This window comes from Phyllobates terribilis, unplaced genomic scaffold (genome assembly GCF_046119375.1).
Source record: "Phyllobates terribilis strain yellow unplaced genomic scaffold, ASM4611937v1 Scaffold_5159__1_contigs__length_53864, whole genome shotgun sequence".
NCBI lineage: Eukaryota > Metazoa > Chordata > Amphibia > Anura > Dendrobatidae > Phyllobates > Phyllobates terribilis.
Window position 1 is genome coordinate 6,219 of NW_027367907.1, and position 25,488 is coordinate 31,706.

General features: G+C 59.3%; 1 protein-coding gene across 2 annotated transcripts; it reads left to right on the top strand.

Moving 5' to 3' along the window:
- Positions 1 to 12,707: 12,707 nt before the first annotated feature.
- Positions 12,708 to 25,228, top strand: NSUN4 (NOP2/Sun RNA methyltransferase 4). Of its 2 annotated transcripts, none has more exons than XM_073669809.1 (6): positions 12,708 to 12,836; positions 13,824 to 14,125; positions 24,218 to 24,369; positions 24,455 to 24,609; positions 24,688 to 24,812; positions 24,890 to 25,228. In XM_073669809.1, exons 1-6 carry the CDS (start codon positions 12,747 to 12,749, stop codon positions 25,164 to 25,166), a joined length of 1,101 nt encoding a protein of 366 aa, XP_073525910.1. In that variant the 5' UTR covers positions 12,708 to 12,746; the 3' UTR covers positions 25,167 to 25,228. The 2 variants fall into 2 exon arrangements, with proteins under 2 accessions (XP_073525910.1, XP_073525911.1); XM_073669810.1 differs by having other exon boundaries at positions 13,824 to 13,945.
- Positions 25,229 to 25,488: the final 260 nt, after the last annotated feature.

Below are 25,488 nucleotides of genomic sequence, written 5' to 3' on the forward strand. Positions count from 1 at the left end.
CCCTCTTCCCTTCCTCCTTCCCGTCGCCCTCCTTCCCTTCCTCCTTCCCGTCGCCCTCTTCCCTTCCTCCTTCCCGTCGCCCTCTTCCCTTCCTCCTTCCCGTCGCCCTCTTCCCTTCCTCCTTCCCGTCGCCCTCTTCCCTTCCTCCTTCCCGTCGCCCTCTTCCCTTCCTCCTTCCCGTCGCCCTCTTCCCTTCCTCCCTCTTGTCGCCCTCTTCCCTTCCTCCCTCTTGTCGCCCTCTTCCCTTCCTCCTTCCCGTCGCCCTCTTCCCTTCCTCCTTCCCGTCGCCCTCTTCCCTTCCTCCTTCCCGTCGCCCTCTTCCCTTCCTCCTTCCCGTCGCCCTCTTCCCTTCCTCCCTCTTGTCGCCCTCTTCCCTTCCTCCCTCTTGTCGCCCTCTTCCCTTCCTCCTTCCCGTCGCCCTCTTCCCTTCCTCCTTCCCGTCGCCCTCTTCCTTCCTCCTTCCCGTCGCCCTCTTCCCTTCCTCCTTCCCGTCGCCCTCTTCCCTTCCTCCCTCTTGTCGCCCTCTTCCCTTCCTCCCTCTTGTCGCCCTCTTCCCTTCCTCGTTCCCGTCGCCCTCTTCCCTTCCTCGTTCCCGTCGCCCTCTTCCCTTCCTCGTTCCCGTCGCCCTCTTCCCTTCCTCCCTCTTGTCGCCCTCTTCCCTTCCTCCTTCCCGTCGCCCTCTTCCCTTCCTCCTTCCCGTCGCCCTCTTCCCTTCCTCCCTCTTGTCGCCCTCTTCCCTTCCTCCCTCTTGTCGCCCTCTTCCCTTCCTCCTTCCCGTCGCCCTCTTCCCTTCCTCTTCCCGTCGCCCTCTTCCCTTCCTCCCTCTTGTCGCCCTCTTCCCTTCCTCCCTCTTGTCGCCCTCTTCCCTTCCTCCTTCCCGTCGCCCTCTTCCCTTCCTCCTTCCCGTCGCCCTCTTCCCTTCCTCCTTCCCGTCGCCCTCTTCCCTTCCTCCTTCCCGTCGCCCTCTTCCTTCCTCCTTCCCGTCGCCCTCTTCCCTTCCTCCCTCTTGTCGCCCTCTTCCCTTCCTCCCTCTTGTCGCCCTCTTCCCTTCCTCCCTCTTGTCGCCCTCTTCCCTTCCTCCTCTTGTCGCCCTCTTCCCTTCCTCCCTTTTGTCGCCCTCTTCCCTTCCTCCCTCTTGTCGCCCTCTTCCCTTCCTCCCTCTTGTCGCCCTCTTCCCTTCCTCCCTCTTGTCGCCCTCTTCCCTTCCTCCCTCTTGTCGCCCTCTTCCCTTCCTCCCTCTTGTCGCCCTCTTCCCTTCCTCCCTCTTGTCGCCCTCTTCCCTTCCTCCCTCTTGTCGCCCTCTTCCCTTCCTCCCTCTAGTCGCCCTCTTCCCTTCCTCCCTCTAGTCGCCCTCTTCCCTTCCTCCCTCTAGTCGCCCTCTTCCCTTCCTCCCTCTTGTCGCCCTCTTCCCTTCCTCCCTCTTGTCGCCCTCTTCCCTTCCTCCCTCTTGTCGCCCTCTTCCTTCCTCCTTCCCGTCGCCCTCTTCCCTTCCTCCTTCCCGTCGCCCTCTTCCCTTCCTCTCTTGTCGCCCTTCTTCCCTTCCTCCCTCTTGTCGCCCTCTTCCCTTCCTCCCTCTTGTCGCCCTCTTCCCTTCCTCCCTCTTGTCGCCCTCTTCCCTTCCTCCCTCTTTTCGCCCTCTTCCCTTCCTCCCTCTTTTCGCCCTCTTCCTTCCTCCCTCTTTTCGCCCTCTTCCCTTCCTCCCTCTTGTCGCCCTCTCCCTTCCTCCCTCTTCCCTTCCTCCTTCCCGTCGCCCTCTTCCCTTCCTCTTCCCGTCGCCCTCTCCCCTTCCTCCCTCTTGTCGCCCTCTTCCCTTCCTCCTTCCCGTCGCCCTCTTCCCTTCCTCTTCCCGTCGCCCTCTTCCCGTCGCCCTCTTCCCTTCCTCCCTCTTGTCGCCCTCTTCCCTTCCTCCCTCTTGTCGCCCTCTTCCCTTCCTCCCTCTTGTCGCCCTCTTCCCTTCCTCCCTCTTGTCGCCCTCTTCCCTTCCTCCTTCCCGTCGCCCTCTTCCCTTCCTCCCTCTTGTTGCCCTCTTCCCTTCCTCCCTTTCCCCTTCCTCCCTCTTGTCGCCCTCTTCCCTTCCTCCTTCCCGTCGCCCTCTTCCCTTCCTCCTCTTCCCTTCCTCCCTCTTGTCGCCCTCTTCCCTTCCTCCCTCTTGTCGCCCTCTTCCCTTCCTCCCTCTTGTCGCCCTCTTCCCTTCCTCCCTCTTGTCGCCCTCTTCCCTTCCTCCCTCTTGTCGCCCTCTTCCCTTCCTCCCTCTTGTCGCCCTCTTCCCTTCCTCCTTCCCGTCGCCCTCTTCCCTTCCTCCCTCTTGTCGCCCTCTTCCCTTCCTCCCTCTTGTCGCTCTCTTCCCTTCCTCCCTCTTGTCGCCCTCTTCCCTTCCTCCTTCCCGTCGCCCTCTTCCCTTCCTCCTTCCCGTCGCCCTCTTCCCTTCCTCCCTCTTGTCGCCCTCTTCCCTTCCTCCCTCTTGTCGCCCTCTTCCCTTCCTCCCTCTTGTCGCCCTCTTCCCTTCCTCCCTCTTGTCGCCCTCTTCCCTTCCTCCCTCTTGTCGCCCTCTTCCCTTCCTCCTTCCCGTCGCCCTCTTCCCTTCCTCCTTCCCGTCGCCCTCTTCCCTTCCTCCTTCCCGTCGCCCTCTTCCCTTCCTCCTTCCCGTCGCCCTCTTCCCTTCCTCCCTCTTGTCGCCCTCTTCCCTTCCTCCTTCCCGTCGCCCTCTTCCCTTCCTCCCTCTTGTCGCCCTCTTCCCTTCCTCCCTCTTGTCGCCCTCTTCCCTTCCTCCCTCTTGTCGCCCTCTTCCCTTCCTCCCTCTTGTCGCCCTCTTCCCTTCCTCCCTCTTGTCGCCCTCTTCCCTTCCTCCCTCTTGTCGCCCTCTTCCCTTCCTCCCTCTTGTCGCCCTCTTCCCTTCCTCCCTCTAGTCGCCCTCTTCCCTTCCTCCCTCTAGTCGCCCTCTTCCCTTCCTCCCTCTAGTCGCCCTCTTCCCTTCCTCCCTCTAGTCGCCCTCTTCCCTTCCTCCCTCTAGTCGCCCTCTTCCCTTCCTCCCTCTAGTCGCCCTCTTCCCTTCCTCCCTCTTCCCATCGCCCTCTTCCCTTCCTCCCTCTTCCCATCGCCCTCTTCCCTTCCTCCTTCCCGTCGCCCTCTTCCCTTCCGCCCTCTTCCCTTCCTCCTTCCCGTCGCCCTCTTCCCTTCCTCCTTCCCGTCGCCCTCTTCCCTTCCTCCCTCTTGTCGCCCTCTTCCCTTCCTCCCTCTTGTCGCCCTCTTCCCTTCCTCCCTCTTGTCGCCCTCTTCCCTTCCTCCCTCTAGTCGCCCTCTTCCCTTCCTCCCTCTAGTCGCCCTCTTCCCTTCCTCCCTCTTCCCATCGCCCTCTTCCCTTCCTCCCTCTTCCCATCGCCCTCTTCCCTTCCTCCCTCTTCCCATCGCCCTCTTCCCTTCCTCCTTCCCGTCACCCTCTTCCCTTCCTCCTTCCCGTCACCCTCTTCCCTTCCTCCTTCCCGTCGCCCTCTTCCCTTCCTCCTTTCCGTCGCCCTCTTCCCTTCCTCCCTCTTGTCGCCCTCTTCCCTTCCTCCCTCTTGTCGCCCTCTTCCCTTCCTCCCTCTTGTCGCCCTCTTCCCTTCCTCCCTCTTGTCGCCCTCTTCCCTTCCTCCCTCTTGTCGCCCTCTTCCCTTCCTCCCTCTTGTCGCCCTCTTCCCTTCCTCCTTCCCGTCGCCCTCTTCCCTTCCTCCTTCCCGTCGCCCTCTTCCCTTCCTCCCTCTTGTCGCCCTCTTCCCTTCCTCCCTCTTCCCTTCCTCCTTTTCCCTTCCTCCCTCTTGTCGCCCTCTTCCCTTCCTCCTTTTCCCTTCCTCCCTCTTGTCGCCCTCTTCCCTTCCTCCTTCCCGTCGCCCTCTTCCCTTCCTCCCTCTTGTTGCCCTCTTCCCTTCCTCCCTCTTGTCGCCCTCTTCCCTTCCTCCCTCTTGTCGCCCTCTTCCCTTCCTACCTCTTGTCGCCCTCTTCCCTTCCTCCTTCCCGTCGCCCTCTTCCCTTCCTCCTTCCCGTCGCCCTCTTCCCTTCCTCCCTCTTGTTGCCCTCTTCCCTTCCTCCCTTTCCCTTCCTCCCTCTTGTCGCCCTCTTCCCTTCCTCCTTCCCGTCGCCCTCTTCCCTTCCTCCTTTTCCGTTCCTCCTTCCTGTCGCCCTCTTCCCTTCCTCCCTCTTGTCGCCCTCTTCCCTTCCTCTTCCCGTCGTTCTCTCCCTTCCTCCCTCTTGTCGCCCTCTTCCCTTCCTCCTTCCCGTCGCCCTCTTCCCTTCCTCCTTCCCGTCGCCCTCTTCCCTTCCTCGCTCTTGTCGCCCTCTTCCCTTCCTCCCTCTTGTCGCCCTCTTCCCTTCCTCCCTCTTGTCGCCCTCTTCCCTTCCTCCCTCTTGTCGCCCTCTTCCCTTCCTCCTTCCCGTCGCCCTCTTCCCTTCCTCTCTTGTCGCCCTCTTCCCTTCCTCCCTCTTGTCGCCCTCTTCCCTTCCTCTCTCTTGTCGCCCTCTTCCCTTCCTCTCTCTTGTCGCCCTCTTCCCTTCCTCTCTCTTGTCGCCCTCTTCCCTTCCTCCCTCTTGTCGCCCTCTTCCCTTCCTCCCTCTTGTCGCCCTCTTCCCTTCCTCCTTCCCGTCGCCCTCTTCCCTTCCTCCCTCTTGTCGCCCTCTTCCCTTCCTCCCTCTTGTCGCCCTCTTCCCTTCCTCCCTCTTGTCGCCCTCTTCCCTTCCTCCTTCCCGTCGCCCTCTTCCCTTCCTCCCTCTTGTCACCCTCTTCCCTTCCTCCCTCTTGTCACCCTCTTCCCTTCCTCCCTCTTGTCGCCCTCTTCCCTTCCTCCTTCCCGTCCCCCTCTTCCCTTCCTCCTTCCCGTCCCCCTCTTCCCTTCCTCCTTCCCGTCCCCCTCTTCCCTTCCTCCCTCTTGTCGCCCTCTTCCCTTCCTCCCTCTTGTCGCCCTCTTCCCTTCCTCCCTCTTGTCGCCCTCTTCCCTTCCTCCCTCTTGTCGCCCTCTTCCCTTCCTCCCTCTTGTCGCCCTCTTCCCTTCCTCCCTCTTGTCGCCCTCTTCCCTTCCTCCCTCTTGTCGCCCTCTTCCCTTCCTCCTTCCCGTCGCCCTCTTCCCTTCCTCCTTCCCGTCGCCCTCTTCCCTTCCTCCCTCTTGTCGCCCTCTTCCCTTCCTCCTTCCCGTCGCCCTCTTCCCTTCCTCCCTCTTGTCGCCCTCTTCCCTTCCTCCCTCTTGTCGCCCTCTTCCCTTCCTCCCTCTTGTCGCCCTCTTCCCTTCCTCCCTCTTGTCGCCCTCTTCCCTTCCTCCCTCTTGTCGCCCTCTTCCCTTCCTCCCTCTTGTCGCCCTCTTCCCTTCCTCCCTCTTGTCGCCCTCTTCCCTTCCTCCCTCTTCCCTTCCTCCTTCCCGTCGCCCTCTTCCCTTCCTCCCTCTTGTCGCCCTCTACCCTTCCTCCTTCCCGTCGCCCTCTTCCCTTCCTCCCTCTCGTCGCCCTCTTCCCTTCCTCCTTCCCGTCGCCCTCTTCCCTTCCTCCTTCCCGTCGCCCTCTTCCCTTCCTCCCTCTTGTCGCCCTCTTCCCTTCCTCCCTCTTGTCGCCCTCTTCCCTTCCTCCTTCCCGTCGCCCTCTTCCCTTCCTCCCTCTTGTCGCCCTCTTCCCTTCCTCCCTCTTGTCGCCCTCTTCCCTTCCTCCCTCTTGTCGCCCTCTTCCCTTCCTCCTTCCCGTCGCCCTCTTCCCTTCCTCCCTCTTGTCGCCCTCTTCCCTTCCTCCTTCCCGTCGCCCTCTTCCCTTCCTCCTTCCCGTCGCCCTCTTCCCTTCCTCCTTCCCGTCGCCCTCTTCCCTTCCTCCCTCTTGTCGCCCTCTTCCCTTCCTCCCTCTTGTCGCCCTCTTCCCTTCCTCCCTCTTGTCGCCCTCTTCCCTTCCTCCCTCTTGTCGCCCTCTTCCCTTCCTCCTTCCCGTCGCCCTCTTCCCTTCCTCCCTCTTGTCGCCCTCTTCCCTTCCTCCTTCCTGTCGCCCTCTTCCCTTCCTCCTTCCCGTCGCCCTCTTCCCTTCCTCCCTCTTGTCGCCCTCTTCCCTTCCTCCCTCTTGTCGCCCTCTTCCCTTCCTCCCTCTTGTCGCCCTCTTCCCTTCCTCCCTCTTGTCGCCCTCTTCCCTTCCTCCCTCTTGTCGCCCTCTTCCCTTCCTCCTTCCCGTCGCCCTCTTCCCTTCCTCCCTCTTGTCGCCCTCTTCCCTTCCTCCTTCCCGTCGCCCTCTTCCCTTCCTCCCTCTTGTCGCCCTCTTCCCTTCCTCCCTCTTGTCGCCCTCTTCCCTTCCTCCCTCTTGTCGCCCTCTTCCCTTCCTCCCTCTTGTCGCCCTCTTCCCTTCCTCCCTCTTGTCGCCCTCTTCCCTTCCTCCTTCCCGTCGCCCTCTTCCCTTCCTCCCTCTTGTCGCCCTCTTCCCTTCCTCCCTCTTGTCGCCCTCTTCCCTTCCTCCTTCCCGTCGCCCTCTTCCCTTCTTCCCTCTTGTCACCCTCTTCCCTTCCTCCCTCTTGTCGCCCTCTTCCCTTCCTCCTTCCCGTCCCCCTCTTCCCTTCCTCCTTCCCGTCCCCCTCTTCCCTTCCTCCTTCCCGTCCCCCTCTTCCCTTCCTCCCTCTTGTCGCCCTCTTCCCTTCCTCCTTCCCGTCGCCCTCTTCCCTTCCTCCCTCTTGTCGCCCTCTTCCCTTCCTCCCTCTTGTCGCCCTCTTCCCTTCCTCCCTCTTGTCGCCCTCTTCCCTTCCTCCCTCTTGTCGCCCTCTTCCCTTCCTCCCTCTTGTCGCCCTCTTCCCTTCCTCCCTCTTGTCGCCCTCTTCCCTTCCTCCCTTTTGTCGCCCTCTTCCCTTCCTCCCTTTTGTCGCCCTCTTCCCTTCCTCCCTCTTGTCGCCCTCTTCCCTTCCTCCCTCTTGTCGCCCTCTTCCCTTCCTCCCTCTTGTCGCCCTCTTCCCTTCCTCCTTCCCGTCGCCCTCTTCCCTTCCTCCCTCTTGTCGCCCTCTTCCCTTCCTCCCTCTTGTCGCCCTCTTCCCTTCCCGTCGCCCTCTTCCCTTCCTCCTTCCCGTCGCCCTCTTCCCTTCCTCCTTCCCGTCGCCCTCTTCCCTTCCTCCCTCTTGTCGCCCTCTTCCCTTCCTCCTTCCCGTCGCCCTCTTCCCTTCCTCCCTCTTGTCGCCCTCTTCCCTTCCTCCCTCTTGTCGCCCTCTTCCCTTCCTCCTTCCCGTCGCCCTCTTCCCTTCCTCCTTCCCGTCGCCCTCTTCCCTTCCTCCCTCTTGTCGCCCTCTTCCCTTCCTCCCTCTTGTCGCCCTCTTCCCTTCCTCCCTCTTGTCGCCCTCTTCCCTTCCTCCCTCTTGTCGCCCTCTTCCCTTCCTCCCTCTTGTCGCCCTCTTCCCTTCCTCCTTCCCGTCGCCCTCTTCCCTTCCTCCCTCTTGTCGCCCTCTTCCCTTCCTCCCTCTTGTCGCCCTCTTCCCTTCCTCCCTCTTGTCGCTCTCTTCCCTTCCTCCCTCTTGTCGCCCTCTTCCCTTCCTCCCTCTTGTCGCCTTCTTCCCTTCCTCCCTCTTGTCGCCCTCTTCCCTTCCTCCTTCCCGTCGCCCTCTTCCCTTCCTCCTTCCCGTCGCCCTCTTCCCTTCCTCCCTCTTGTCGCCCTCTTCCCTTCCTCCTTCCCGTCGCCCTCTTCCCTTCCTCCTTCCCGTCGCCCTCTTCCCTTCCTCCCTCTTGTCGCCCTCTTCCCTTCCTCCCTCTTGTCGCCCTCTTCCCTTCCTCCCTCTTGTCGCCCTCTTCCCTTCCTCCTTCCCGTCGCCCTCTTCCCTTCCTCCCTCTTGTCGCCCTCTTCCCTTCCTCCCTCTTGTCGCCCTTTTCCCTTCCTCCTTCCCGTCGCCCTCTTTCCTTCCTCCCTCTTGTCGCCCTCTTCCCTTACTCCTTCCCGTCGCCCTCTTCCCTTCCTCCCTCTTGTCACCCTCTTCCCTTCCTCCCTCTTGTCACCCTCTTCCCTTCCTCCCTCTTGTCGCCCTCTTCCCTTCCTCCCTCTTGTCGCCCTCTTCCCTTCCTCCTTCCCTTCCTCCTTCCCGTCCCCCTCTTCCCTTCCTCCTTCCCGTCCCCCTCTTCCCTTCCTCCCTCTTGTCGCCCTCTTCCCTTCCTCCTTCCCGTCGCCCTCTTCCCTTCCTCCCTCTTGTCGCCCTCTTCCCTTCCTCCCTCTTGTCGCCCTCTTCCCTTCCTCCCTCTTGTCGCCCTCTTCCCTTCCTCCCTCTTGTCGCCCTCTTCCCTTCCTCCCTCTTGTCGCCCTCTTCCCTTCCTCCTTCCCGTCGCCCTCTTCCCTTCCTCCTTCCCGTCGCCCTCTTCCCTTCCTCCCTCTTGTCGCCCTCTTCCCTTCCCGTCGCCCTCTTCCCTTCCTCCTTCCCGTCGCCCTCTTCCCTTCCTCCTTCCCGTCGCCCTCTTCCCTTCCTCCCTCTTGTCGCCCTCTTCCCTTCCTCCTTCCCTTCCTCCTTCCCGTCGCCCTCTTCCCTTCCTCCTTCCCGTCGCCCTCTTCCCTTCCTCCCTCTTGTCGCCCTCTTCCCTTCCTCCTTCCCGTCGCCCTCTTCCCTTCCTCCTTCCCGTCGCCCTCTTCCCTTCCTCCCTCTTGTCGCCCTCTTCCCTTCCTCCCTCTTGTCGCCCTCTTCCCTTCCTCCTTCCCGTCGCCCTCTTCCCTTCCTCCCTCTTGTCGCCCTCTTCCCTTCCGCCCTCTTGTCGCCCTCTTCCCTTCCTCCCTCTTGTCGTCCTCTTCCCTTCCTCCTTCCCGTCGCCCTCTTCCCTTCCTCCCTCTTGTCGCCCTCTTCCCTTCCTCCCTCTTGTCGCCCTCTTCCCTTCCTCCCTCTTGTCGCCCTCTTCCCTTCCTCCCTCTTGTCGCCCTCTTCCCTTCCTCCCTCTTGTCGCCCTCTTCCCTTCCTCCTTCCCGTCGCCCTCTTCCCTTCCTCCCTCTTGTCGCCCTCTTCCCTTCCTCCCTCTTGTCGCCCTCTTCCCTTCCTCCCTCTTGTCGCCCTCTTCCCTTCCTCCCTCTTGTCGCCCTCTTCCCTTCCTCCCTCTTGTCGCCCTCTTCCCTTCCTCCTTCCCGTCGCCCTCTTCCCTTCCTCCCTCTTGTCGCCCTCTTCCCTTCCTCCCTCTTGTCGCCCTTTTCCCTTCCTCCTTCCCGTCGCCCTCTTTCCTTCCTCCCTCTTGTCGCCCTCTTCCCTTACTCCTTCCCGTCGCCCTCTTCCCTTACTCCTTCCCGTCGCCCTCTTCCCTTCCTCCCTCTTGTCGCCCTCTTCCCTTCCTCCTTCCCGTCGCCCTCTTCCCTTCCTCCCTCTTGTCGCCCTCTTCCCTTCCTCCTTCCCGTCGCCCTCTTCCCTTCCTCCCTCTTGTCGCCCTCTTCCCTTCCTCCCTCTTGTCGCCCTCTTCCCTTCCTCCCTCTTGTCGCCCTCTTCCCTTCCTCCCTCTTGTCGCCCTCTTCCCTTCCTCCCTCTTGTCGCCCTCTTCCCTTCCTCCTTCCCGTCGCCCTCTTTCCTTCCTCCCTCTTGTCGCCCTCTTTCCTTCCTCCCTCTTGTCGCCCTCTTCCCTTCCTCCCTCTTGTCGCCCTCTTCCCTTCCTCCCTCTTGTCGCCCTCTTCCCTTCCTCCCTCTTGTCGCCCTCTTCCCTTCCTCCCTCTTGTCGCCCTCTTCCCTTCCTCCCTCTTGTCGCCCTCTTCCCTTCCTCCTTCCCGTCGCCCTCTTCCCTTCCTCCTTCCCGTCGCCCTCTTCCCTTCCTCCCTCTTGTCGCCCTCTTCCCTTCCTCCCTCTTGTCGCCCTCTTCCCTTCCTCCCTCTTGTCGCCCTCTTCCCTTCCTCCCTCTTGTCGCCCTCTTCCCTTCCTCCTTCCCGTCGCCCTCTTCCCTTCCTCCTTCCCGTCGCCCTCTTCCCTTCCTCCTTCCCGTCGCCCTCTTCCCTTCCTCCTTCCCGTCGCCCTCTTCCCTTCCTCCCTCTTGTCGCCCTCTTCCCTTCCTCCTTCCCGTCGCCCTCTTCCCTTCCTCCCTCTTGTCGCCCTCTTCCCTTCCTCCTTCCCGTCGCCCTCTTCCCTTCCTCCTTCCCGTCGCCCTCTTCCCTTCCTCCCTCTTGTCGCCCTCTTCCCTTCCTCCTTCCCGTCGCCCTCTTCCCTTCCTCCTTCCCGTCGCCCTCTTCCCTTCCTCCTTCCCGTCGCCCTCTTCCCTTCCTCCTTCCCGTCGCCCTCTTCCCTTCCTCCCTCTTGTCGCCCTCTTCCCTTCCTCCCTCTTGTCGCCCTCTTCCCTTCCTCCTTCCCGTCGCCCTCTTCCCTTCCTCCTTCCCGTCGCCCTCTTCCCTTCCTCCCTCTTGTCGCCCTCTTCCCTTCCTCCCTCTTGTCGCCCTCTTCCCTTCCTCCTTCCCGTCGCCCTCTTCCCTTCCTCCCTCTTGTCGCCCTCTTCCCTTCCTCCTTCCCGTCGCCCTCTTCCCTTCCTCCTTCCCGTCGCCCTCTTCCCTTCCTCCCTCTTGTCGCCCTCTTCCCTTCCTCCTTCCCGTCGCCCTCTTCCCTTCCTCCTTCCCGTCGCCCTCTTCCCTTCCTCCTTCCCGTCGCCCTCTTCCCTTCCTCCTTCCCGTCGCCCTCTTCCCTTCCTCCCTCTTGTCGCCCTCTTCCCTTCCTCCCTCTTGTCGCCCTCTTCCCTTCCTCCTTCCCGTCGCCCTCTTCCCTTCCTCCTTCCCGTCGCCCTCTTCCCTTCCTCCCTCTTGTCGCCCTCTTCCCTTCCTCCCTCTTGTCGCCCTCTTCCCTTCCTCCTTCCCGTCGCCCTCTTCCCTTCCTCCCTCTTGTCGCCCTCTTCCCTTCCTCCCTCTTGTCGCCCTCTTCCCTTCCTCCTTCCCGTCGCCCTCTTCCCTTCCTCCTTCCCGTCGCCCTCTTCCCTTCCTCCTTCCCGTCGCCCTCTTCCCTTCCTCCCTCTTGTCGCCCTCTTCCCTTCCTCCTTCCCGTCGCCCTCTTCCCTTCCTCCCTCTTGTCGCCCTCTTCCCTTCCTCCTTCCCGTCGCCCTCTTCCCTTCCTCCTTCCCGTCGCCCTCTTCCCTTCCTCCTTCCCGTCGCCCTCTTCCCTTCCTCCCTCTTGTCGCCCTCTTCCCTTCCTCCCTCTTGTCGCCCTCTTCCCTTCCTCCTTCCCGTCGCCCTCTTCCCTTCCCCCTTCCCGTCGCCCTCTTCCCTTCCTCCTTCCCGTCGCCCTCTTCCCTTCCTCCCTCTTGTCGCCCTCTTCCCTTCCTCCTTCCCGTCGCCCTCTTCCCTTCCTCCCTCTTGTCGCCCTCTTCCCTTCCTCCCTCTTGTCGCCCTCTTCCCTTCCTCCTTCCCGTCGCCCTCTTCCCTTCCTCCCTCTTGTCGCCCTCTTCCCTTCCTCCCTCTTGTCGCCCTCTTCCCTTCCTCCCTCTTGTCGCCCTCTTCCCTTCCTCCCTCTTGTCGCCCTCTTCCCTTCCTCCCTCTTGTCGCCCTCTTCCCTTCCTCCTTCCCGTCGCCCTCTTCCCTTCCTCCCTCTTGTCGCCCTCTTCCCTTCCTCCCTCTTGTCGCCCTCTTCCCTTCCTCCCTCTTGTCGCCCTCTTCCCTTCCTCCCTCTTGTCGCCCTCTTCCCTTCCTCCCTCTTGTCGCCCTCTTCCCTTCCTCCCTCTTGTCGCCCTCTTCCCTTCCTCCCTCTTGTCGCCCTCTTCCCTTCCTCCCTCTTGTCGCCCTCTTCCCTTCCTCCCTCTTGTCGCCCTCTTCCCTTCCTCCCTCTTGTCGCCCTCTTCCCTTCCTCCCTCTTGTCGCCCTCTTCCCTTCCTCCTTCCCGTCGCCCTCTTCCCTTCCTCCCTCTTGTCGCCCTCTTCCCTTCCTCCCTCTTGTCGCCCTCTTCCCTTCCTCCCTCTTGTCGCCCTCTTCCCTTCCTCCCTCTTGTCGCCCTCTTCCCTTCCTCCCTCTTGTCGCCCTCTTCCCTTCCTCCCTCTTGTCGCCCTCTTCCCTTCCTCCTTCCCGTCGCCCTCTTCCCTTCCTCCCTCTTGTCGCCCTCTTCCCTTCCTCCCTCTTGTCGCCCTCTTCCCTTCCTCCTTCCCGTCGCCCTCTTCCCTTCCTCCTTCCCGTCGCCCTCTTCCCTTCCTCCTTCCCGTCGCCCTCTTCCCTTCCTCCCTCTTGTCGCCCTCTTCCCTTCCTCCCTCTTGTCGCCCTCTTCCCTTCCTCCCTCTTGTCGCCCTCTTCCCTTCCTCCCTCTTGTCGCCCTCTTCCCTTCCTCCTTCCCGTCGCCCTCTTCCCTTCCTCCTTCCCGTCGCCCTCTTCCCTTCCTCCCTCTTGTCGCCCTCTTCCCTTCCTCCCTCTTGTCGCCCTCTTCCCTTCCTCCCTCTTGTCGCCCTCTTCCCTTCCTCCCTCTTGTCGCCCTCTTCCCTTCCTCTTCCCGTCGCCCTCTTCTCTTCCTCCCTCTTGTCGCCCTCTTCTCTTCCTCCCTCTTGTCGCCCTCTTCTCTTCCTCCCTCTTGTCGCCCTCTTCCCTTCCTCCCTCTTGTCGCCCTCTTCCCTTCCTCTTCCCGTCGCTCTCTCCCTTCCTCCCCTCCATATACACTGATGATGATGGTGATTTATATTATCTAAGGATTATTTTATGATTTGACCGACAACAGTGCTCAGATCACAATCGGCCGATCTCTGGCCCCGTTAGAAGGATAAGTCGCCCGAGCCCACAGCCCGCCGGACACTACATCCGGTATATCCGGACACGCAGAGACAGCGGAACCTTCAGGTAGGACTCAGCTTCCGGGGGGAGGATTTCACGGTTGCACATAAGACATGGCGGCCTCCATGGGAGCAGCACTGATCCGCAGAAAGGTGCGGGAACCGGTGCGGGTGTTCTGCAGATACCGATACAAGAAGAAATGGGTGAGAGCAACGAACACGAGAGATGGTTAGACCCCCAGATACCAAAGGACCCCGGGAAGACCCCCAGATACCACAGGACCCCGGGAAGACCCCCAGATACCACAGGACCCCGGGAAGACCCCCAGATACCACAGGACCCCGGGAAGACCCCCAGATACCACAGGACCCCGGGAAGACCCCCAGATACCACAGGACCCCGGGAAGATCCCCAGATACCACAGGACTCCGGGAAGACCCCCAGATACCACAGGACTCCGGGAAGACCCCCAGATACCACAGGACCCCGGGAAGATCCCCAGATACCACAGGGCTCCGGGAAGACCCCCAGATACCACAGGGCTCCGGGAAGACCCCCAGATACCACAGGGCTCCGGGAAGACCCCCAGATACCACAGGGCTCCGGGAAGACCCCCAGATACCACAGGGCTCCGGGAAGACCCCCAGATACCACAGGACCCCGGGAGATGGGAAGACCCCCAGATACCACAGGGACCCGGGCAATGGGAAGACCCCTCATATACCACAGGACCCCAGGTAATGGGAAGACCCCCCAGATACCACAGGACCCCAAGAAATGGGAAGACCCACAGATACCACAGGGACCTGGGAAACGGGAAGACCCCCAGATACCACAGGACCCCGGGTAATGAGAAGACCCCCAGATACCACAGGGAAACGGGAAGACCCCCAGATACCACAGGACCCCGGGAAACGGGAAGACCCCCAGATACCACAGGGAAACGGGAAGACCCCCAGATACCACAGGGCTCCGGGAAACGGGAAGACCCCCAGATACCACAGGGACCCGGGAAACGGGAAGACCCCCAGATACCACAGGGCTCCGGGAAACGGGAAGACCCCCAGATACCACAGGGACCCGGGAAACGGGAAAACCCCCAGATACCCACAGGACCCCGGGTAACGGGAAGACCCCCAGATACCGCACGATAGGAGGGTTGGTTCAGGTCCTCTGGTCCTCTCTTCCAGGCCACCAGTTTTGTGGGCCCCTCGTCGCCCCGCCTCGCCCTGAAGCTCTTCGATGTGACGTACAGCGCACAGTTTGGTGATGTTTGGCCTTCGGTGCGGATCGGTCTCCTGTCCGAGCAGAAGTATGGCGCCCTCATCAATAAGTTCTCCAGTGTGGATGGCGTGACCCGCGGACTGCGCTCCCGCAGTGCCATTGACTTTCTGTCCGAGGCCCGCACCGCCATGGCGGAGGTGTCACACCACTCCAACCTCACATGCTTTACCTTCCCTCGCGGTGACATCAGTCGCTTCCCACCAGCCAGGTATCGCACTGCTCCTGGGCCCCTGGGGGCCACATCCTGTCTGCCATATTCATAGTCAGGAGTCAACTGCGTGACACGAGTATGACCTGTATGATATCTGCGTGACACGAGCTTGACCTGTATGATATCTGCGTGACACGAGTATGACCTGTATGATATCTGCGTGACGCGAGTATGACCTGTATGATATCTGCGTGACCCGAATATGACCTGTATGATACCTGCGTGACACGAGTATGACCTGTATGATACCTGCGTGACACGAGTATGACCTGTATGATACCTGCGTGACACGAGTATGACCTGCATGATATCTGCGTGACACGAGTATGACCTGCATGATATCTGCGTGACACGAGTATGACCTGCATGATATCTGCGTGACACGAGTATGACCTGTATATCTGCGTGACACGAGTATGACCTGTATATCTGCGTGACACGAGTATGACCTGCATGATATCTGCGTGACACGAGTATGACCTGCATGATATCTGCGTGACACGAGTATGACCTGCATGATATCTGCGTGACACGAGTATGACCTGTATGATATCTGCGTGACGCGAGTATGACCTGTATGATATCTGCGTGACGCGAGTATGACCTGTATGATATCTGCGTGACACGAGCTTGACCTGTATGATATCTGCGTGACACGAGCTTGACCTGTATGATATCTGCGTGACACGAGTATGACCTGTATACCTGCGTGACACGAGCATGACCTGTATGATATCTGCGTGACACGAGCATGACCTGTATGATATCTGCGTGACACGAGTATGACCTGTATGATACCTGCGTGACACGAGTATGACCTGTATGATACCTGCGTGACGCGAATATGACCTGTATGATACCTGCGTGACGCGAATATGACCTGTATGATATCTGCGTGACACGAGTATGACCTGTATGATACCTGCGTGACACGAGTATGACCTGTATGATATCTGCGTGACACGAGTATGACCTGTATGATACCTGCGTGACACGAGTATGACCTGTATGATATCTGCGTGACACGAATATGACCTGTATGATATCTGCGTGACACGAGTATGACCTGTATGATATCTGCGTGACACGAGTATGACCTGTATGATATCTGCGTGACACGAGTATGACCTGTATGATATCTGCGTGACGTGTGTATGACTTGTATGACGTGGGTTTGACCTGGGTGACGTGGGGGTGACGCGGGTTTGACCTGTGTGGCGTGAGTGTGACGTGGGTTTGACCTGTGTGACGTGGGTTTGACCTGTGTGACGTGGGGGTGACGCGGGTTTGACCTGTGTGGCGTGGGCGTGGCGCGGGTTTGACCTGTGTGACGCGGGTTTGACCTGTGTGACGCGGGGGTGGCGCGGGTATGACCTGTATGGCGTTGGTGTGGCGCGGGTTTGACCTGTGTAGCGTGGGTGTGGCGCGGGTATGACCTGTGTGGCGTGGGTGTGGCGCGGGTTTGACCTGTGTGGCGTGGGGGTGGCGCGGGTATGACCTGTGTGGCGTGGGCGTGGCGCGGGTTTGACCTGTGTGGCGCGGGTTTGACCTGTGTGGCGCGGGTTTGACCTATGTGGCGTGGGGGTGGCGCGGGTATGACCTGTGTGGCGTGGGTGTGGCGTGGGTGTGGCGCGGGTATGACCTGTGTGGCGTGGGTGTGGCGCGGGTATGACCTGTGTGGCGTGGGTGTGGCGCGGGTTTGACCTGTGTGACGTGGGTTTGACGCGGGTATGACCTGTGTGGCGTGGGTGTGGCGCGGGTATGACCTGTGTGGCGTGGGTGTGGCGCGGGTATGACCTGTGTGGCGTGGGTATGACCTGTGTGGCGTGGGGGTGGCGCGGGTATGACCTGTGTGACGCGGGGGTGACGCGGGTTTGACCTGTGTGACGTGGGGGTGACCTGTGTGACGTGGGGGTGGCGCGGGTATGACCTGTGTGGCGTGGGTGTGGCGCGGGTATGACCTGTGTGGCGTGGGTGTGGCGCGGGTTTGACCTGTGTGGCGTGGGGGTGGCGCGGGGGTGGCGCGGGTATGACCTGTGTGGCGTGGGGGTGGCGCGGGTTTGACCTGTGTGGCGTGGGGGTGGCGCGGGTATGACCTGTGTGGCGTGGGGTTGACGCGGGTTTGACCTGTGTGACGTGGGTTTGACCTGTGTGGCGTGGGGGTGGCGCGGGTATGACCTGTGTGGCGTGGGGGTGGCGCGGGTTTGACCTGTGTGGCGTGGGGGTGGCGCGGGTATGACCTGTGTGACGCGGGTATGACCTGTGTGACGTGGGGGTGGCGCGGGTATGACCTGTGTGGCGTGGGGGTGGCGCGGATATGACCTGTGTGGCGCGGGTTTGACCTGTGTGGCGTGGGTATGACCTGTGTGGCGTGGGGGTGGCGCGGGTTTGACCTGTGTGGCGTGGGGGTGGCGCGGGTATGACCTGTGTGACGTGGAGGTGGCGCGGGTTTGACCTGTGTGGCGTGGGGGTGGCGCGGGTATGACCTGTGGGGGTGGCGCGGGTATGACCTGTGTGGCGTGGGGGTGGCGCAGGTATGACCTGTGTGGCGTGGGGGTGGCGCGGGTTTGACCTGTGTGGCGTGGGGGTGGCGCGGGTTTGACCTGTGTGGCGTGGGGGTGGCGCGGGTTTGACCTGTGTGACGGGGTGGCGTGGGTTTGACCTGTGTGACGCGGGTTTGACCTGTGTGACGTGGGGTGGCGCGGGTATGACCTGTGTGGCGTGGGTGTGGCGCGGGTATGACCTGTGTGGCGTGGGTGTGGCGCGGGTATGACCTGTGTGGCGTGGGGGTGGCGCGGGTATGACCTGTGTGGCGTGGGGGTGGCGCGGGTTTGACCTGTGTGGCGTGGGGGTGGCGCGGGTATGACCTGTGTGACGCGGGTTTGACCTGTGTGACGTGGGGGTGGCGCGGGTATGACCTGTGTGGCGTGGGGGTGGCGCGGGTTTGACCTGTGTGGCGCGGGTTTGACCTGTGTGGCGTGGGTATGACCTGTGTGGCGTGGGGGTGGCGCGGGTTTGACCTGTGTGACGTGGAGGTGGCGCGGGTTTGACCTGTGTGGCGTGGGGGTGGCGCGGGTATGACCTGTGTGGCGTGGGGGTGGCGCGGGTATGACCTGTGTGGCGTGGGGGTGGCGCGGGTTTGACCTGTGTGGCGTGGGGGTGGCGCGGGTTTGACCTGTGTGGCGTGGGCGTGGGGGTGGCGCGGGTTTGACCTGTGTGGCGTGGGGGTGGCGCGGGTTTGACCTGTGTGACGGGGTGGCGTGGGTTTGACCTGTGTGACGCGGGTTTGACCTGTGTGACGTGGGGGTGGCGCGGGTATGACCTGTGTGGCGCGGTTTTGACCTGTGTGGCGTGGGTGTGGCGCGGGTATGACCTGTGTGGCGTGGGTGTGGCGCGGGTATGACCTGTGTGGCGTGGGTGTGACGCGGGTATGACCTGTGTGGCGTGGGTGTGACGCGGGTTTGACCTGTGGCGTGGGTGTGACGTGGGTTTGACCTGTGTGACGTGGGTTTGACCTGTGTGACGTGGGGGTGACGCGGGTTTGACCTGTGTGATGTGGTGGTGGCGCGGGTTTGACCTGTGTGGCGTGGGGGTGGCGTGGGGGTGGCGCGGGTTTGACCTGTGTGGCGTGGGGGTGGCGCGGGTTTGACCTATGTGGCGTGGGGGTGGCGCGGGTTTGACCTGTGTGGCGTGGGTGTGGCGCGGGTATGACCTGTGTGACGTGGGTGTGACCTGTGTGGCGTGGGTGTGGCGCGGGTTTGACCTGTGTGACGTGGAGGTGGCGCGGGTTTGACCTGTGTGACGTGGGGGTGGCGCGGGTATGACCTGTGTGACGTGGGGGTGACGCGGGTATGACCTGTGTGACGTGGGGGTGGCGCGGGTATGACCTGTGTGACGTGGGGGTGGCGTGGGTATGACCTGTGTGGCGTGGGGGTGGCGCGGGTATGACCTGTGTGACGTGGGGGTGACGTGGGTATGACCTGTGTGGCGCGGGTATGACCTGTGTGGCGTGGGTTTGACCTGTGTGACGTGGGTGTGACCTGTGTGGCGTGGGTGTGGCGCGGGTTTGACCTGTGTGACGTGGGGGTGGCGCGGGTTTGACCTGTGTGACGTGGGGGTGACGTGGGTATGACCTGTGACGTGGGGGTGACGTGGGTATGACCTGTGTGACGTGGGGGTGACGTGGGTATGACCTGTGTGGCGCGGGTATGACCTGTGTGGCGTGGGTTTGACCTGTGTGACGTGGGTGTGACCTGTGTGGCGCGGGTATGACCTGTGTGACGTGGGGGTGGCGCGGGTATGACCTGTGTGACGTGGGGGTGACGTGGGTATGACCTGTGTGACGTTGGGGTGACGCGGGTATGACTTGTGTGGCGTGGGGGTGGCGCGGTTTTGACCTGTGTGGCGTGGGGATGACCTGTGTGACGTTGGGGTGGCATGTGTGATGTGTATGATGTGTGTGGCGTGGGTGTGGCGCGGTTTTGACCTGTGTGGCGTGGGGATGACCTGTGTGACGTTGGGGTGGCATGTGTGATGTGTATGATGTGTGTGACGTCGCTAACATCATCTTTTTCATACTGTAGTTCTCTGTAATTTAAAGCTGGTTTCTAATCTAATACAGCCGTCTTCTAGAATAGATAGATGTCCTGTAGATATTTAATGTCACAACCCCCTACATATAATAAACTTGCCCCTTTACTGCCTTTCCTGTGGCATAAAGGATGTGTCACCTTATTAAACCTATTAAATAATTAAAAAAAAAAAATGACTTGGGGTCCCCACTCTCCCCTATTTTTGATAACCAGCCAATGTAAAGCCGACAGCTGGGAGCTGATATTACCCGGCTGGGAAGATCCATGGATATTTGCCCTTTCCCAGCGTAAAAATAGCAGCTCACAGCTGCCCCAGAACTGGCACATCACATGAGATGCTCCAATTCTGGCACTTCGCCTGGCTTTTCCCGATTGCCCTGGTGCGGTGGCATTTGTCAAAAGTCACAGCTGGCATCAAAAAAAATTTCATGCGGGTCCAAAATAATCAACCGAATCCAAAGTAGTCCATAAATGGATACCTGAAAGACATAAAAATACAGAAATAAAGCCAATAGGCACTCCCTCGTTCACCAATTTATTACCCAAAATGTTACCACGGAGGTCCGATGTAGCCCACATAACCAGATTTCTCCGGTGCCTGTGAATATCTGTAAAGTGAGATCTTAAAATTGCTGTTGGGAGACGTCGCCATCGAATAAGACAGTGCAAAGTTTTATCATGCAAAATCTTGAAGGCAGAGAATACAGAGATAGCATTTCAGGAGTAGAAAGGCCTAAATAAGAAATGTAAAAAAGAAATCAAGCTGCAAAATTATCTACAGAGAAACAAATCGCCAGCGACATTAAAATAAATCCACCAAAAATTTTTATACATACTGTTATGATCTGCAACATGAACTAAGGAAAGATAGGGGAAAGCTGTCCCTACAGTAAGACTAAGCTGAATCCCTACGATGTAGCGGGCTGCCTGTTCCTAGCGAACAGACCCGCCTTAGTCCTCGGCTAGTCTGAACGAAGACCTATAGCATAAGGGGAGGGGTCCCTAAAAGAACTAAGGACTGGGACAAAAAAGGGACACCTCCTGAACAGAGAAGGTTGTTGCAGAACACAAAAAGACAAACAGACAAAAAGGTACTAGAGGTCCCAGAAGGATCAAACGAACTGACAGAGAAAGGCACAAAAGCACCTGGCTAGAGAAACAGTCAAACACTGAAGTCCAGCACAGCCAAAAGGGCGGAGCTGGAATATAAAGACAGATGGTCACGTGACCGCAAAACACAAGATAGAAAAAACTAACAGGAGGGTTCTAACACATACATCAATGCCAAAAAGAAAAAAATAGATGGTATTGATACCCTTTAAAAGACGATAATAACAAGATAATTATAGAGGACAAAGAAAAGGCTGAGATATTAAACAGGCACTTTTCATCCGTGTTCACCAACAAACCATCTGTTCCAGGGATCTTTCAACAGGGCAAAAATCACAGTTCACCATCTGATCTAGATTAACACAAAGAGAAGTACGCCTGCGTCTGAGCAGGCCTCCTACATTACACGGGACGGAGGCCTCTCCTACATTACAGGGGGTGGAGGCCTCCCCTACATTACACGGGACGGAGGCCTCTCCTACATTACAGGGGGTGGAGGCCTCCCCTACATTACACGGGACGGAGGCCTCTCCTACATTACAGGGGGTGGAGGCCTCCCCTACATTACACGGGACGGAGGCCTCTCCTACATTACAGGGGGTGGAGGCCTCCCCTACATTACACGGGACGGAGGCCTCTCCTACATTACAGGGGGTGGAGGCCTCTCCTACATTACACGGGACGGAGGCCTCTCCTACATTACACGGGACGGAGGCCTCCCCTACATTACACGGGACGGAGGCCTCTCCTACATTACAGGGGGTGGAGGCCTCCCCTACATTACACGGGACGGAGGCCTCTCCTACATTACAGGGGGTGGAGGCCTCCCCTACATTACACGGGGTGGAGGCCTCCCCTACATTACACGGGACGGAGGCCTCTCCTACATTACACGGGACGGAGGCCTCCCCTACATTACACGGGACGGAGGCCTCTCCTACATTACACGGGACGGAGGCCTCTCCTACATTACACGGGACGGAGGCCTCTCCTACATTACACGGGACGGAGGCCTCTCCTACATTACACGGGACGGAGGCCTCCTACATTACACGGGACGGAGGCCTCCTACATTACACGGGACGGAGGCCTCTCCTACATTACAGGGGGTGGAGGCCTCCCCTACATTACACGGGACGGAGGCCTCTCCTACATTACAGGGGGTGGAGACCTCTCCTACATTACAGGGGACGGAGGCCTCTCCTACATTACAGGGGGTGGAGGCCTCCCCTACATTACACGGGACGTAGGCCTCTCCTACATTACAGGGGGTGGAGGCCTCCCCTACATTACACGGGATGGAGGCGTCTCCTACATTACACGGGACGGAGGCCTCTCCTACATTACACGGGACGGAGGCCTCTCCTACATTACACGGGGTGGAGGCCTCTCCTACATTACATGGGACGGAGGCCTCTCCTACATTACACGGGACGGAGGCCTCTCCTACATTACAGGGGGTGGAGGCCTCTCCTACATTACAGGGGGTGGAGGCCTCTCCTACATTGCACGGGACGGAGGCCTCTCCTACATTACAGGGGGTGGAGGCCTCCCCTACATTACATGGGATGGAGGCGTCTCCTACATTACATGGGACGGAGGCCTCTCCTACATTACATGGGACGGACGCCTCTCCTACATTACATGGGACGGAGGCCTCTCCTACATTACATGGGACGGAGGCCTCTCCTACATTACAGGGGGTGGAGGCCTCTCCTACATTACAGGGGGTGGAGGCCTCTCCTACATTGCACGGGACGGAGGCCTCCTACATTACAGGGGGTGGAGGCCTCCCCTACATTGCACGGGATGGAGGCCTCCTACATTACAGGGGGTGGAGGCCTCCCCTACATTGCACGGGACGGAGGCCTCATAGGAGATCTCATTTACATGTATAAATATATGTGTGGTCAGTACAGAGGACGGCACAGGACTTATTCCTTCTATAGTCCATACTAAGGACCAGGGGGCTCATTACGGGGGGAAGAAAGGCGATTCCAGCAGCTAAACAGGAAAGGATTCTCTACAGTCAGAGCAGAGACTGCGGAATACCGACCACAAGAGGTAGAGATGGCCGACACTATAACAGCTTTATACAGGGGCCGACACTATAACAGCTTTATACAGGAGCCGACACTATAACAGCTTTATACAGGGGCCGACACTATAACAGCTTTATACAGGAGCCGACACTATAACAGCTTTATACAGGGGCCGACACTATAACAGCTTTATACAGGAGCCGACACTATAACAGCTTTATACAGGAGCCGACACTATAACAGCTTTATACGGGGGCCGACACTATAATAGCTTTATACGGGGGCCGACACTATAACAGCTTTATACAGGGGCCGACACTATAACAGCTTTATACAGGGGCCGACTCTATAACAGCTTTATACGGGGGCCGACACTATAACAGCTTTATACAGGGGCCGACACTATAACAGCTTTATACGGGGGCCGACACTATAACAGCTTTATACAGGGGCCGACACTATAACAGCTTTATACAGGGCCGACACTATAACAGCTTTATACAGGAGCCGACACTATAACGGCTTTATACAGGGGCCGACACTATAACAGCTTTATACAGGGGCCGACACTATAACAGCTTTATACAGGAGCCGACACTATAACAGCTTTATACAGGGGCCGACACTATAACAGCTTTATACAGGAGCCGACACTATAACAGCTTTATACAGGGGCCGACACTATAACAGCTTTATACAGGGGCCGACACTATAACAGCTTTATACAGGAGCCGACACTATAACAGCTTTATACAGGGGCCGACACTATAACAGCTTTATACAGGAGCCGACACTATAACAGCTTTATACAGGGGCCGACACTATAACAGCTTTATACAGGAGCCGACACTATAACAGCTTTATACAGGAGCCGACACTATAACAGCTTTATACGGGGGCCGACACTATAATAGCTTTATACGGGGGCCGACACTATAACAGCTTTATACAGGGGCCGACACTATAACAGCTTTATACAGGGGCCGACTCTATAACAGCTTTATACGGGGGCCGACACTATAACAGCTTTATACAGGGGCCGACACTATAACAGCTTTATACGGGGGCCGACACTATAACAGCTTTATACAGGGGCCGACACTATAACAGCTTTATACAGGGGCCGACACTATAACAGCTTTATACGGGGGCCGACACTATAACGGCTTTATACAGGGGCCGACACTATAACAGCTTTATACGGGGGCCGACACTATAATAGCTTTATACGGGGGCCGACACTATAACAGCTTTATACGGGGGCCGACACTATAACAGCTTTATACAGGGGCCGACACTATAACAGCTTTATACAGGGGCCGACTCTATAACAGCTTTATACGGGGGCCGACACTATAACAGCTTTATACAGGGGCCGACACTATAACAGCTTTATACGGGGGCCGACACTATAACAGCTTTATACGGGGGCCGACACTATAATAGCTTTATACGGGGGCCGACACTATAACAGCTTTATACGGGGGCCGACACTATAACAGCTTTATACAGGGGCCGACACTATAACAGCTTTATACGGGGGCCTACACATTTGGTGATGACTGTAGGAGAGTGAAACCAGCGCTGATTGGCCAGAGATTGTGATGTCGAGATTCCCGGGAGAGCCCATGCTGACACTTGCGGACAGCTCCAGAGGGGAGTATAAGCGCTGGTATTTTACTGGGGGGAAACAGAGGGATGGAGATGGCGGTCTGTGGAGTGGACGATCTATATTAGGGCCGCACGAGTGCAATGCAAGAAAACAACTCCCTGCACTCTGACCAATGGTAGTAAATTAGTCAGTGCTCATCTTGCCAACCCTTTCGATCATGACTGCAATTATTAAGGCCCCCTCCGTCTCTGGGGATCGCGACGGCCCCCTCCGTCTCTGGGGATCGCGACGGCCCCCTCCTTCTCTGGGGATCGCGACGGCCCCCTCCGTCTCTGGGGATCGCGACGGCCCCCTCCGTCTCTGGGGATCGCGACGGCCCCCTCCGTCTCTGGGGATCGCGACGGCCCCCTCCGTCTCTGGGGATCGCGACGGCCCCCTCCGTCTCTGGGGATCGCGACGGCCCCCTCCGTCTCTGGGGATCGCGACGGCCCCCTCCGTCTCTGGGGATCGCTACGGCCCCCTCCGTCTCTGGGGATCATTACGGCCTCCGCTGGTCAGTGGTTGGTGCTTGTCCCTCTGTTGGTGGGACGCCCGTCGGACGTTTCTTTTTCTCTGTTGCCTGTGGAAGTTTTAGTGGCTTATAGATAAAAGTCCTCTATGATCGGTCAGAGAAGCGGCGGCTGCGCTCTGCGCCGTTCTGTGAGGATCATCCTGTAACAATGTTCCCCGTCAGGTCCGGCACCCGCGCCCTCCTGGATTATTACCTGCTGGACGCCGCCTCGCTTCTTCCTGTCCTCGCTCTGGATGTTCAGCCGGATCACCGCGTCCTGGATCTGTGCGCCGCTCCTGGGGGAAAGACACTGGCACTGCTTATGGAGGACTGCAGTAAGCGGTGGTTGGGGTCATGTGATGGGTTGGCGGGAGCAGATACTTTTTATGCCGGTAGTTATCTCTGAGCTTTCTGCTGCAGGATTTTTGGCGGCCAACGATGCCTCCATTTCCCGCTGTAACCGCCTGCGGCGTGTCCTGCACTCCTACATCCCATGGGAGGTACGCACAGAGGACCGGGTGCGGCTCACCTCCAGGGACGGCGCGGACTGGCCGGAGGACGCCATGTATGACCGGGTCAGTATCGGGGACGACACACAGCGAGGGCACCGCTTATCCTGCAGCACTTGTGACCTATGACCCTTCCACGTGCAGGTCCTGGTGGACGCACCGTGCACCACAGATCGACACTCACTGCTGGAGGAGGAGAACAACGTCTTCCACCGCACAAGGACGAGAGAGCGCCAGAGCCTCCCCTTGCTGCAGAGCCGCCTCCTGCTGTAAGTTTGTGACCCCCGCTGCAGAGCATCGCACGCTGCATGAGAGCTGACCTTCTTGTCTCTGTGCATTTCCCCAGATCTGGCCTGCGGGCAGTGGCACCGGGAGGCGATGTCGTCTACTCCACCTGTACACTGTCGGCGCTGCAGAATGAGTGTGTAGTGGAGCAGGTGCTGGGAGTTGCAGCGTCTGAATACGGCATCCACGCCGAGGTCCGGGATCTGTGCGGCTTCCGGGAAATCTTCAGAAAGACATTTAATTTTCATGAGGGGGCTCGACTAGGAGAACTGGTCCTGCCGCACCTGACCGCCAACCACGGCCCCCTGTACCTGTGCAAGCTGCGGAGGGTGCACTGAGACCACCACCGCCATGTCTGGGCCTCCGACCCACTGTACATAATAAAGATCATGTGACCAGAGGCGCTGAACCCAACCAGTTGTGTTATGTTCTCAAGGCTGTACGTAGATGGAGGCTGAAAACAGAGAGTGATAGCTTGTAGTAACTCTTCCTACAGTCACCTCCCCCCGAAATGGCTGATAACAGGGAGTAATAGATTGTAGGTCTTATTTATAGAAGAAGAACATTACAGGACACAAAACTGCAGAACAAGACGACAAAAACCCGACACAAATCACAGAAAATAGAAGATCCGACCTACAGAGAAAGAACAAAATCCCC

Coding starts and splice junctions, on each gene's coding strand:
- NSUN4 (XM_073669809.1), top strand. CDS start 12,747: ATGGCGGCCTCCATGGGAGCAGCACTGATCCGCAGAAAGGTGCGGGAA. Junction 14,126..24,217: donor AGTCGCTTCCCACCAGCCAG/GTATCGCACTGC, acceptor GTTCCCCGTCAG/GTCCGGCACCCGCGCCCTCC. Junction 24,813..24,889: donor CTGCAGAGCCGCCTCCTGCT/GTAAGTTTGTGA, acceptor GCATTTCCCCAG/ATCTGGCCTGCGGGCAGTGG.